General features: G+C 39.2%; 1 protein-coding gene across 3 annotated transcripts in view; it reads right to left on the bottom strand.

Moving 5' to 3' along the window:
- Positions 1 to 13,917, bottom strand: part of LOC149580545 (uridine kinase-like protein 3) — a 124,979-nt gene that overhangs the window by 54,408 nt on the left and 56,654 nt on the right. For all 3 annotated transcript variants that reach the window (XM_089791796.1, XM_089791811.1, XM_089791804.1), the window contains exons 7-10: positions 1,311 to 1,390; positions 847 to 1,041; positions 494 to 577; positions 316 to 376 (exon numbers count right to left, since the gene is read on the bottom strand). In XM_089791796.1, coding sequence (XP_089647922.1) covers positions 316 to 376; positions 494 to 577; positions 847 to 1,041; positions 1,311 to 1,390 — 420 coding nt within the window. The remainder of the gene's footprint in view (positions 1 to 315; positions 377 to 493; positions 578 to 846; positions 1,042 to 1,310; positions 1,391 to 13,917) is intronic.

The following is a 13,917-nucleotide window of genomic DNA, read 5'->3' as shown; positions in this document are numbered from 1 at the left end:
TTAATATGTTGAGTCACACATTTTATAAAATAAGAAGTGGACATAATGTCACGTTTAAGCCGTATGATGCCCCACATATATGACCTTGGATAAGGTTAAGAAAAAAAAGGCTAAGTACAACACAAATGTTTACTATGTTTTTCTTGTAAGCATCAGATATGATGTTTGTTCTAACACACCTTGACAACTCACCTTGGGTCCATTAATAAGCATATTATTTTTTAGCAATGAAGTACATGATTTTAGTGCAAATAGAATCACATTATACTTTTGAAGAATTTGAGAATTAAACAATATGGGCTGTTATGATCTTACCAGTAGGAGTGATCACCTGCTTTTCTGTAAATGGAAGATGACCAAGACCATGTTCAACAACCTGCAAGGGATTTTAAATTAATGAGATAGATAATCTTATAAACTTCAAGCACAATCCCAACATGAATAAAAATGTTTTGAGTTTCTTTAACAATGAAGATATTGAAAGTAGGATTACCAAACGAATCAGCCTATCTGCATAGAATACAAAATCATGCTTGGTAGTTTTAATATCACGTATCAATGTATGCATTCCTTTTATCTGTGAATCAAAGATACAATCATTAATCCCATCATATCCAAAATCTAAGAGATATTCTAAGAGCAATAGTGTTATGTCCTTGACATTAACTCATTATAAAACATTTAAGAATGTGACAACCACCAATCCGAATTTTTTATCCTCAATTTTTCTTGACTAATTTATAACTACTTCATATGTTTTCAAATTTCATACTGAAGACGATTGAAAAGTGAATAGCATCCAAACAACAATAACTATGAAAAGGATATGCAACTTAAACAGTTTACCTGAAACGTTGAGTTAATAACATAGAGATTGGGATATATTTTACACAAATCATGTTCACCAAGCTTTGTTCGAATATGTTGCACTATCAAATCAATAGCAACATGGTTATCTCCTCCGCGAGGAATGATAATATCTGCATACTTCTTCGATGGCAATATAAACTCATCATATGCTGGCTTCACAAATTTGGAATACTGTAAACCACCAATAGAATGATACTTTTAGCATCTTGTAGTCCCTTATTTACACTATGGTGTGTACAAATAAGAACAAAATCCACAAAAGCACAAGGCATAATTGAAAAAACTAATAATTTTCCAGGGTAAATGACAATTCGGGATCCCAACAAGGTTTGAAAAGTATAAATAACCAGTAGAAAACCAAAATAAGAATATTAGGTATGATTTTTAACTTTACAGGGGTAGTAAGACAAGAAAGACCCCATGGAAAATGAAATACTTACCTGCTCAAGGACTGATCCTACATCACGATTTCTCTCAACTGTATCACGCCTTATTCTCCTTGCAAGACGTGTATCAGCATCTGCACTGAAAATAGTTTTCATGAAGATAATCAGAGTAATAACAGCTTAACAGCTAAAGTATGAATTGAGAACCTAAACAAGTCAAATGAATAAAAAATTAAATGTAGATTTCATTTTCATTTTTTACAGAATGCATATCAATTTCAATTTCATCCACTAGTAAATAGAAAAGATGATAAAGCAAGATATAAATACTTTAAACTAATCTCAAACAAAATCCAAGGAAAAGCAATCCTTAAAAGTAAATAGGACAGTATTATTAGAAGAACAAAACTCAACACAAGCAAGCTCATATAAGAAGCCTCTCTTAGATTACCCAATTTTGAGATTACAAACAAGTAAAATAGACAAATTTTGCTAGTGCAACTAATCCAATAAAAGCAGACCACTGCTTCAATGGAATACTCAAAAGAATAGTTACAAGATTCAAGAATTGGCAGATTAACGGATTTCCCGAGGATTGATTGATTAACAGAGGAACGAATGTGTTCCTTATAAAGAATTACAAGGATGTTAACAACGTAGACTGAAGACGGAATTAGAAACAAAATTGAAAACGGGATAGGAAACATTCCTATTTGGACTAAAGACAAAAGAGACAGGATAGGAAACATTCCTATCTAGACTGAAAGACGGACTATAGACAAGTAGTTGACCATTATAGAAAGTATAAGATATTATCTTAATACCCTCCCTTAATGGTCAACGTACGAATGTTGGAACATTCTAGGATAACTGAGACTCTCCCTGGATCTACAGAATGTTGAAACCAAGAAGCTTTGCCAAAAGAGTGCTTTAACTCAAAATAGATTACAAAACTTCGTTTTTGTGGAAAAAACGGTAAAATCCAGAATCTCACGCAACCTTGCGTATTACAAACAACATGAAATGATTTTTGAGGAGAAAATCAACAAACCCAAAAAAAATAGAAATAGATTCAGAAGGCGAAAAATGCAACTTCGCCTTAATTAGGAAGCTCAACAGATTTGTGTTGTTGGCTGGGAAGAAGGTCGAACGAGTCTTTGTGCCTAGAACAAGCTCATCCAAATGACAATACTCAAAGATGGTTAACATGCGCTGCTTCCAGTGGTTATAATTGTGGCCATTGAATCATAGACTGGCCTCCAACATCAAATTAGTCAAAGATGCCATTTCGAAGAATTCAAGTACAAACTTCAAGACTAAAATTCAATAGGCACAGATTTCAAGGCAAATTCCAGAAGACTCAAAAGAATCAGAGAGTGACCCAGAAGAGAGCTCGAAAAACCCAAAAGGAATTTTCTGTCAGTTTCTAAATCCGTTGGCTCAAAAATTGAGACACGAAAAATGAGGCACCCAGAAAAAACGGACGACAACCTAGTTGAGCTCTTGAAAAACCTACCAAGAATCTACAACCAAAAGAAAATTCCGACCCCAAAAATTAGGGTTTCGAGTAGAAAATCCAGTTCGCAACCATGGCAGTCAAAGTTGTAGGGAAAAAGTCGTTTTCTAGTAAATAAATATCGGGCTCTCTTCAGGAATGGATGTACATGGACGGATGTTACTGAAGAGGGCAGACTTAACACCAAAGAATGGTGTAATGGGCGCGCATTTGGAGAAAAATGTCTGCAAAAAATGGCACTCGATTCAGCAAAAAATGTCACTAAAACAAACTCGCGATTTTTGTTGATGTTTGGTCATGAACAGAGGAGTCATGATCACCAAAGACTCACAATGTGTAGCTTAAACCAAGACCCCATACCAGCAGAAAACACGAGCAATAATTGGTACGATTTTAGAAGTCGCGATTTGCAATGCAAACATTCTCATCGAAAAACCCTAGAATGGTTATAAAGAAAAACGATTTGCAGTGCGATTAGCAATGAAGTTCTCACAAAAGCGCAAACCCTAAACGGTTGTAGAGAAAAGCTTAGAAATAAATTTGAAAAATTTGAGCAAATAATTTCAAAAGAAAATATAGATTTTTCAAAAAAAATTGTAGTATTGGCTCTGATACCATGTTACAAGATTCAAGAATTGGCAGATTAACAGATTTCCGGATGATTGATTGATTAACAGAGGAACGAATGTGTTCCTTATAAAGAATTACGAGGACATTGTAATGTCCCCTTTTTCTAGGACATTATAATTTTGTATGGCCAACTCACTTCGCCTAGGTTTCGGGGGCGAAAAGGTTCTTTACAGGGTTCAATTCTAGATTTGGCCTAGATATTTCCAGTTCCAAACCCATCAGAGCAGTTTTGGCAGGTTGTCCAGATGCTTACTATTTTTAGTAAGTAAACAAAGCTCAGTATTCGTGATATCTCAATGTTGGGTTCGAAACGTCTCGCCGAGAGCTTTCCAACGACCTATTGCACGCGCTTATCTGAGTCCGTTTGGTCAGTTATTTTAATGCCTAACGATTATATGGTTTACTAACTAAGTGACTTTAAAAGTTCATTTAACTTGTCACTTTATTTTAAAACTACTATGTTCATTTAAGTGACTAAAGGAAAGTTGCTTTATCCCACATTGCTTAAAAATGCGTGCATCACTTTGGGAAAGTGATAAAGGTACAATAGACTCTACATGGGAGGATATATGAAGATATAATATTGAAGACAAAATATTAATCTAGGAGCTCGAAATAGTTGCTGGTTATTTCTTCTAGGACGCAAACCCTTGAAGAAACATTTGAAGGTTGGATGCAAACCTAGCCTTCTTACAGGTTTTATTTATATTTCCAATCTGACTGTTATTTTTGTGTATAAGATTGGATTACTTGGATTGTTGCATGTTATTGTATTGCTGTTGTATAATACAGTAACATATTTTGGGCGGATCATTTTATTAATTCCTGGTGCATATATGTATTTCTAAATATTGGAGGAAATAAACGAACTTTTTTGAGTTTTCTTGTATTGAAATCTGTTGGTTATAAATCTATTAAGTTCTAGAAATTGTATCAAGTGTTGGTTTTCTATTCGGTTTTAAATCTGCACTTAATATCATGGGTTTTTGAGAAAATATCCAGAAGGGGATATTACAGTGGTATCAGAGCCAAGAATCCTGCCATCCTGTGGAAATACACAAGAAATTTATGAGAACAAATATTCTAAGTTCTGGTTCCTTTGATGTGACTGGTTTGAGGCTTTGAGGATGAAAACCCTCAAGTCTAAAACATTATGGAGTTGGACGTTACCCCATGCTTCTTTCCAAAGTTGCAGTTGTATGGTTTTGGGCAAAATTGGCAAATAGCGAGCTTTCCAATTCAGGCAGGAAGTAAGTTTCATCGTTTTTACATTTGGAGTTTTTGAACACAATTGGATTTGCTACAGGCAGTCAAGTTTATATGATAGCAGGATTATTGTCATTGGTTTGAGAAAGCAACAACTGGATTCTTCCCAATCTACATTTCAGAGAAACATAACCAGCAAAGTATTCACGTGTTATTACATCTGGAAGGAACCCGACTGATATAAACTAATTTGTTCAACATCATTAAGCATTGTTGGGCGTCAAACACTGACAGACATATGTCCATTCCCAGCAGACATTGCCATTATTGGAGGGAAGAAGGTTACAGGAAGTCAAGGGTATTATTTTAAGAGAACTCGGGCAATGTTAACGGGTGCTAGATATACCTATGCGGCCACATACCAGCAAGTTAACCTCACACCACGGCAATGTATCTACACAGGTCTAGTTACAGTCGGGGTCAAGTTTGTTGAAACCATGCTTGTCTCTTTCCACGTCTAGTAAACAGATCATTGACTAGTGTATAGAAAGTTTTGGTGACGGCAGATAGTGGAACAATCATGCCAGGGATATCAACGCCATGTCATTTGGAATGAGTTTTGGTGCGGAAACGTGAAGTGAGGAAGGAAAACAGCAGTCGCAACCTGAATATTTGCCAAACTCAGCGTCAATACCTTTGAATATAACACGAATGGAAGTGGTCATGCGTTTTCAGCAGTGAGTCAGGTAGTTGGAAGTCGTCATTTTCATAGGTGAACAGGTGTTTTTTTTTTCTAGCGCGTAAGGAGTATAAGGAATAAGGGTAGTTGCCTGATTACAAGAGTCTGGAGTTAACTTCATTTTCCATCCTCAGTAGCAACTTGGGCAAGACTGTAGACTCGCCCATATCAAAGTTGTGCCTTCAGCAACGTATGAGAGTGCAGACCTGATCAATGCCAAATACTGACTCGGCCTATAGTCCCCCGTGACCAGTTAGGAGTGTGAGCGAGAGCAGGAAGTGAAATCACTGGCATCTCCAGCTCTGGTCGAATTCCTCATAATCCACGGGTATGTTTTCTGTACTGTCTTTGCATTTTCATTAGATGATAAGAAGTTGTACTAGAAATTTATTTGCAATCTAGGAGAGTAGTGATTACCAAACATCTGTTCTGTGACCAATCTCTGATGAACCAGCTTATTAGTATTGAGAATATTGTTTGTTATATCCATTCCCTAGTTGATTTATATAGAAACTATCTTATAGATTGAACAGTATTAATGTGTTAAAAGAAACAACTCTAGTGGCAATTGTTTGACGAAATTCCTACAGCTTAGATCTTTACTGTTGGTAAGAACTAGCTGAGGATATTCAAAGTGTTTGTTACAAGTTTTGAGCTTGATATTTTGTTGCATAAGTGTCCGGCAAGATTTCCTATATAGTGGGCTGCTTGCATAAAAAAAATTGGACAGAATAATTGTTGTAAGCAGTAAAATTTTATAGAATTGTTGCACATGCTAAAGAGATAGCTTTTAATGATCCACCGAAAGTAGTGACAGAGTGCAAAATTCTGAATGATCATTTGCATAGATTAATTTGGCGTTCACAACTGTTCTCTGTACAAAGATTTCTCCAACAGAGGGCAGATGGTTATGCTGTCAAGAATTTGGCTTCAATTATTGGACTTTGTGTTTTTGCTGCACCATTTTATTTTGTTAAGGAGTCTGACTCCAAGTTATCTACAGGAGATGGTCATCTTACAAATACAGATACACCCCTTGTTGCATGGGGAGCTGGTATACTGAATCCAACTGCGACTTCTGAGAGCAGTATAGATATAGGCTTCAAATTGTTAAGGAAGTATCCAGTGGAGTGCAGGGTTTGTGGATAAATCAAAGGGTTACACCAAGCATAAACCCTGCCAAGCACGTTCATAATTCACAGTCTACCAGAGATCTTTTCGTAATCAGTTTGATATAAATTCCTCTTAGCTATGTATATTCAGCATTTTGGTTAATCATCTGTACTCATGTTCATGCGGTACATGAATAGCTACATGGCAAAGGAAGTGGAATGAGATTTTCAACTCGATATTAAAACTGAAGTAAAGAGACTATACGATGATTATCACAAATTGCCTCCACAGATTCAAAAAGAATTACTTTTTATGGACTATGTTGACTTTCAGCTAGAGCTACAAGACAAGCCGGATATGATAAGAAACAAATACTTTGAATTGGCTCGGGATATCCTTGCTGAGGACAATTACAAGAATTTGCATGAGGAAGGCATTAATCAATTTGATAGTAGTACTGAAAAAGAAGAGCAATCTTTGCATGACAATACACAAAACAATAATAATGGCACCAGTATACTAACAGGTAATTGGGAGACAGAAGTATCTCTTGGAGCTGTTTACACTAGTCATTTTGATGAGCTCATTGATGGCTCAGGGAGTAGAGTTGACCAAACCGCCAACGTTGGCAACTCCAGCATCTTATTTGGTGACATGAAAATTAACTTGGATGAATTTTATGATGATACCAGGCTGGAAATTATGCCAAAAATTGAGGAGAAGCAAATGGACCGCGATGTTGGCAAGATAGATGATCTAGCACGCACTGAGTTAGAGGATATATCTGAAATTGTTGTTCCCTTAAATGATGAAAAATCAGATAATTCTATGGAGAACAGCCCACTTGTGCTTGAAGGAGATGGTCAAAAACCATTGTCACTCCTTGACTTAGTGGATATGCTTTTGGTCAAAGAGGACAAGATTGTCCAAGTGTTGACAAGAATGGATGATTCTTCCAAATTAGTTGAGGATCTCATGCAGAAGGTTGTGATAGAAGAGAGACATGGTAGTGTATGTGGTGTGACAAGTCCTCTCTTACATACGATTTTTGAAACCTTGAAAATGATAAAATATGAGTATTTGCAACTATTAATGGACAGAGATCTAGCAATAAAATTTGGAAGGGACAAGGAGAGTGAGATAGATGAGTTATGCCTTCAATTGAGCTTAACACATCATTCTATCCATAATGCTGAAAATCAAACGAGTGGGGCAGCCACTTATGAAGAAGATAACCGGGGTACAAGGGCACAAAAAATCATGCAAATCATTGAAGGAATTCATAAAGTGGGTAGATGTGAAGGCAAACAATGTGATTCAATCACGTGTTCCCCATTTGAGACTTCCTATGGTGAGAAAAATTCTATGGATCAGCAAGTTGATGAGTTTGAAAATTCTAATTTTTATGACAGCAGTTGTACATCTCCACATGAGCACATGGTTAGTGATACCACAAGTAAGGATAATTCAGAAATTTCAAGTAATGGTGAACCTTCCTTTTATGAAGACCTTGACATGAGCGAGACTACTTATGGTGGAGTGGGAAGTTTAGATTTATCCTTAGCATGCTCGAAGGGATTTTTCAGCTTACTTAGAGTTTTATCACCTAGCTCTTATGAGATGGCCACAGCCTACTTGTTGATTGGGAATTTCTCTTGCTGGTATACTCCAGTTATCAGTGATTTGCCTGTGTATGTCGGTAATACATTCGCTGATTCTATTTGGCCTTCAAGGGTCAATGAGTTTTTTGCAGGAGAGTGGAGAGAACACACATTATCATACGTTCTCCATGAGGCATCTACATTTTTTATTCAGCAGGGTATTGAAGACAGCGTTAGCACTCATGATGTTGGTGATTCACCAAACACTCTTTCATTTACCCAAGATCATGTTGATTGGGTAGTAGGGGATCTAGATGTTAATAGTATCTTTCATCTGGCGGATTATGCAGTGTTGCTACACAGTCACATGATTATGATCTGTGTATTTCAGCCTTCTGACATATCAGAGATCCAAAGATCAAGATTTCTTCATTTTCACCTGGGCGATATAATGATTGAGTTAGATTCATCGGATTTGTCATTGTCATCGGTGCAGATGTTACAAGAACTAGTCAGTGATATTTCAGACAACGTGTGAGTTCTCACTTGGGATTCAGGTGGAGCATCCCTATGTCTTGCTTTTTATCGGGGAGCTTGTTGGAGGGTTTGGTTGCTATCATGTTGGGGTGGATATTGGTATATTGTTGAGTTCTCATCTTCACTTGACAGTACAGTCTCACAATGTCACTCATGGAGTGGGGCTTTCAACCTGAGTGAGGGTATTGGCACACGAGGCAACAGCAAATGGCAGTTGGTGTTCCTTTATGGTGAGACTTGGGATCCTAGCATTCAGTTATTTGACACATTGATTCCTATGTATTGTTTCACCATTCTGAGCTTGGAAAGGTGCATGCTGTGGTACATCAACTGAGGAGTAAAACCGCATTCTCGAGGTGAGTATGGGATCCTGGCATTTGGTTTCTACAGGCATGAGTGGATTGCTTGAGGGCAAGCAATCTTTGAGAGGGGAGGCTTTGTAATGTCCCATTTTTCTGAGACATTATAATTCTATATGGCCAGCTCACTTCGCCTAGGTTTCGGGGGTGAAAAGGTTCTTTACAGGGTTCAGTTCGAAATTTGGCCTAGACATTTTCAGTTCGAAACCCATCAGAGCAGTTTTGGTAGGTTGTCCAAATGCTTACTATTTTTAGTAAGTAAACAGAGCTCAGTATTCGTGATATCTCAATGTTGGGTTGGAAGCGTTTCACCGAGAGCTTTCCAACGAGCTATTGCACGTGCTTATCTGAGTTCGTTTGGTCAGTTATTTTAATGCCTAACGATTATATGGTTTACTAGCTAAGTGACTTTAAAAGTTCATTTAACTTGTCACTTTATTTAAAAAGTACTATGTTCATTTAAGTGACTAAAGGACAAAAAAGTTGCTTTATCCCACATTGCTTAAAGATGCGTGCATCACTTTGGGAAAAGTGATAAACATACAATACACTCTACATGGGAGGATATATGAAGATATAATATTGAAGACAAAATATTTAATCTGGGAGCTGGAAACAGTTGCTGGTTATTTCTTCTAAGATGCAAACCCTTGAAGAAACATTTGAAGGTTGGCACAAACCTAGCCTTCTTACAAGTTTTATTTATATTTCCAATCTGACTGTTATTTCTATGTATAAGATTGGATTACTTGGATTGTTGTATGTTACTGTATTGCTGTTGTATAATACAATAACATATTTTGGGCGGATTGTTTTATCTATTCTTTGTGCATATATGTATTTCTGAATATTGGAGGAAATAAACAAACTTTTCTGAGTTTTCTTGTATTCAAATCTGCTGGTTATAAATCTATTAAGTTCTGGAAATTGTATCAAGTGTTGGTTTTTTGTTCGGTTTTAAATCTACACTTAATATCACGGGTTTTTGGGAAAATATCCGAAAAGGGATATTATAGACAACGTAGACTGAAGACGGAATTAGAAACAAAACTGAAGACAAGATAGATAAGATAAGATAAGATAAGATAATGATATTAATGTCCAACAAAAGACCAAAAAGAGGTCTATGGGACTGAAAGATTACAACAAAGCAAGGCTGAAACCAGCAGGAGCACACAAAGGTGTCAGAAGAAAAGCAACAACAACAAACAAATACAAGCAACAGAAAGCACTAGGAGTCTTTCTTGGGTGAGAAGAAATTAGTCATAGAATGATACACATGTCGATGCGTAGAGGTACTACACTGTCTCCGACCTGTCCCAGAAGAGTGTCATTGGTGCCTATAAGCAGAACGGGATCTGACGCATCTAGAAAGATCACTAGGCCAAAATGAGCTAGAGGGCCTTTTCACACCACGCAAAGGTGTAAAAAAGGCAGTAATGAGCTGAGTAGATGAGTGCCGGTGTGGAAGTAGAGTCTGAATCATGTTATCCCGGAGCATAGTGGCCTCACGCAGATACAGTGCAAGGCATCTCTGATCATAATAGCTGAAGAAATCATAGAGAGAGAAGCACACTCTGAACAAACAAAAAAACCTCCCTCTGATCTCATAATAAATAGGGCATTGAAAAAGAAAGTGAGCCTCATCCTCCACCTCCCCTATAGAACAAAACAAACAAGTCCGCTCCTCCCTGTCAATATGATGATCCAACTGAGCCCGAAGACGGTGGGAACCAACTCTGAAAGAACCTAAAGAGATCCACAGGGCATGAGACCAGTGCCGTGAAAGATAGCTAGGTCGGGCAATAATCCCATCTGAGATCTCCAAAAAGTGTGTCGCATAAAACGACATCCGTGGGCGTAATCCACCAGGAGGGTTAACCCAGGTAGCAATAATGTAACATCTATAAATATCAAGACGAACATGCTCATTCAACTCCTTCCGAGAAGGGAGAAGATGAGCAGGGGCATCTAAAGAAAACTGAAAAGGCGGGAGACGATCAATATCAATCCCAATCGAACGCAGCAAAGAAGAGACTTGTGCATACCAACACCACGCACAAGCACCAGACTCAACAGCCGCCATGGAAACCGAAGACCAATAAGCTAAATAGGAGTAACGATTACAATCTCCAACCACATCAGCAAACCCACGAAGGCGATGAAGAAACCAAACTAAGTCAAAAATGGCCGCAAGTCTGAAAGGATGAGCCCCGAACTCAACAAGAATGATACCATGAGGAGTAGATCTATGACATCTGATAATGCGCCGCAAGAACAAAGTTTGGACCCGCTCAACCGAGGCCCAATCAGAGCTAAGGAGAGGACCCCAAACCACAGAACCATAAGGAACAGTCGGTCGAACAAGAGAATCTAGGAGAGATAGCTTAGACGAGGTATCCTGAAAATGATGTCTGAAGCATTGTTTCTCAAGCAAAGCAAAAGAACCCATGCCCTTATTCACTTTGGGCTGAATAGCAGGTCTCATGCTAAAACGCGATCCGGAAAACATAACACCTAGATACAAATAGGATGAAGTAATCTCAATCTCTTGGGCCCGAAATGTGAAGTGAAGATGAGAGGTCTTTAAACAATTAAAGACCATGATCCGAGTCTTACCCAAGTTAACCACCAACTGTCTCTGATCACAAAATAAAGCCAATCTATCAAGAAGTCTCTGTAACCTGTCAGGAGAGGAAGCAAGGAGAACAATATCATCCGCAAAGAGAAGGATCGAGATCAGAGCCTAATGAAGATAACAACCTTCACCCAGGAGCGAAGACTCCAAGAGGAAGTCCTCCAGCTCATCAATATATAACCCAAATAAAGTAGGAGAGAGAGGACAACCCTGCTTAACCCCAATAGTACAATGGATCGAATCTGAGAAGCCAACAGGAGTCCGAAATCTGCCAACCACAGTCTCATATAATCTCATAATAGCGATACGTATCATCTCGGAAATACCAATCTCCCTAAGTCTCTCAAACAGAGCCACCCTAGGAACAGAATCAAAAGCTTTGCGAAAATCCATAAAGCAACAGTATACCTTTTTCGATCTGTGTCTGGCCTCCTCAATAATAGCCCGTAGCGTGAAGATGTGGTCCATAGTCTGATAATCCGTCTGAAAGCCCGCCTGTCCTCTAGCCCTACAAACAATCCTGTCAAGCTCCGCTGATAGCATAGTATTAAGAGCAGTAGCATACAGTTTGGCAAAAGTGTGCCCAATCATGATGGTTCTGTAGTTCCCCGGATCAGAGACAGGCCCGGTCTTGTGAATGGGATGAATCAAGTGCCTAGACCAGGAAGCCGGAAACCTAGTGTGAATCACTCTATTAAAAAGAATAGAGAGATAGGGACCCAGAACTGAGGCACCGAACTTGAAAAGCTCAGCCTGAAAACCTTCCTCATCAGCAGCTCTACTACATTTCATGGATCTGATAGCCTCATAAATGTGGGAAGGGGTGAAAAGGCGAACGAAAGGAGGCGAGGGGGGGTGAATGGAAAGCTGCCCAGGAATATCATAAAGAGCCATGGTATGCAACACAAGGGAGTGAAAGTCAAGGGTGGAAAGCGGAGGGGGATGACGGAGGAAAAGAGTACGCCAAAAGAGTTGGGGATTGCTAACCAGTGTGGAACAAAGTGACTTACACTTTGAGGCAATGAAGTTACGCTTCTTACTCCGAAGCAAGCGGAGATAAGACGAGCAAATACTGGCCAAGTCAGTGGAGTGAGCCTTAAAAGCAGAGCGCATAGCACGATGAAAGGATTTGCAGTCTGAATCAAACCACTGGTTCATGGGGCAAGTATTACGACGCTTGCTGCGAAGGAGCAAGGGAGGGCGGTGAGGGATGGAAAGGGTGGCAAACTTAAGAATAGCCGATGCGAGTAAGTCAAACATGGGGCTGGCCTCGAACGAGTCAGAGAACCCCGAAGGGCAGAGGAGTTTGGAAAGATGAGCGGAGAAGAGCTCACAGTCACCATCAATGAAATGGAAGCGAATGGGCAAGTGAGCGGTAATAGAAGAATGATGAGGTGACATGAGTGAGGGCGCAGAAAAAGGAGAGAGGCTACAATGAATGCTGAGGAGAATGATTTGCAAGAGGAAGGCGCAAGATGGTGAAACTGCGAAAACACAGGATGAAGGAGGGATAGGAAAGAACATAATCCACGACACTAGCACCACCACCATGAGGCAAACAAGTGAAGATCTCAGAACCAGGGAAGCAAGAGAGGCCATTCAGGATCACCAAACCAGAAGACTCACAAAACCGCAGCAGATGTCTACCATACACGGATAACGGCCCAAGAGCATCCTCAGAAAGTCTATGAAGCCCTAAAGAAGTAGGATCAATCTCGGTGGAGCAAAAGGGGTCAGAGCGACGATCGTAAAGTGGAGTCTGTAGTGCTTTGGTTCTCGCATTGAAATCCCCAAGAATAATAATGTCCCCTAAAGCAGTAAACTGAGAGATAGTCTCGCAAAGATCAATAAAAGGATCACCGTCATCGGTACCATGAATAGCATAGTGAGATACAGCCAGTGGAAAGTAGCAAGCAGCCAAGTAGATATCCCTCTGATGATAACACTTACGATCAATACAGACCCACATAAATCTGGCAAACAAATCTGAGTGTACGATAGAAGTGCTACTGAAAATATCATCCTTAATCAAACAGGCCACACCCCCTGAACCCCGCACACCACCCGAAACGCGAACCTTCTCCCTAAAAACGGATAACCACAGGAAACCTGTGACACTTGGCAGAGGACGCACAGGACTCTCGTGAGTCTCAGATATGACAAGAATATCGGCGGAACCCACAGCATCAAGAAGAAGACCAGGTAAGGACCATAAAGATCCATTACCATTCCAGCAGTTAACAAGAAGGGAGCAAGTGGGGGCCTCCCTCTTGTCCGACTGCTGGTGGGACCGTCATTTGGCCTGAAGACAAAAGAGATAGG

Source organism: Cupressus sempervirens, chromosome 1 (assembly GCF_028749045.1).
Source record: "Cupressus sempervirens isolate cs-2001-9-10 chromosome 1, ASM2874904v1, whole genome shotgun sequence".
Lineage (NCBI taxonomy): Eukaryota > Viridiplantae > Streptophyta > Pinopsida > Cupressales > Cupressaceae > Cupressus > Cupressus sempervirens.
The sequence above is the reverse complement of the archived record's forward strand: the minus strand, read 5'-3'. Positions and strand labels throughout refer to the sequence as shown.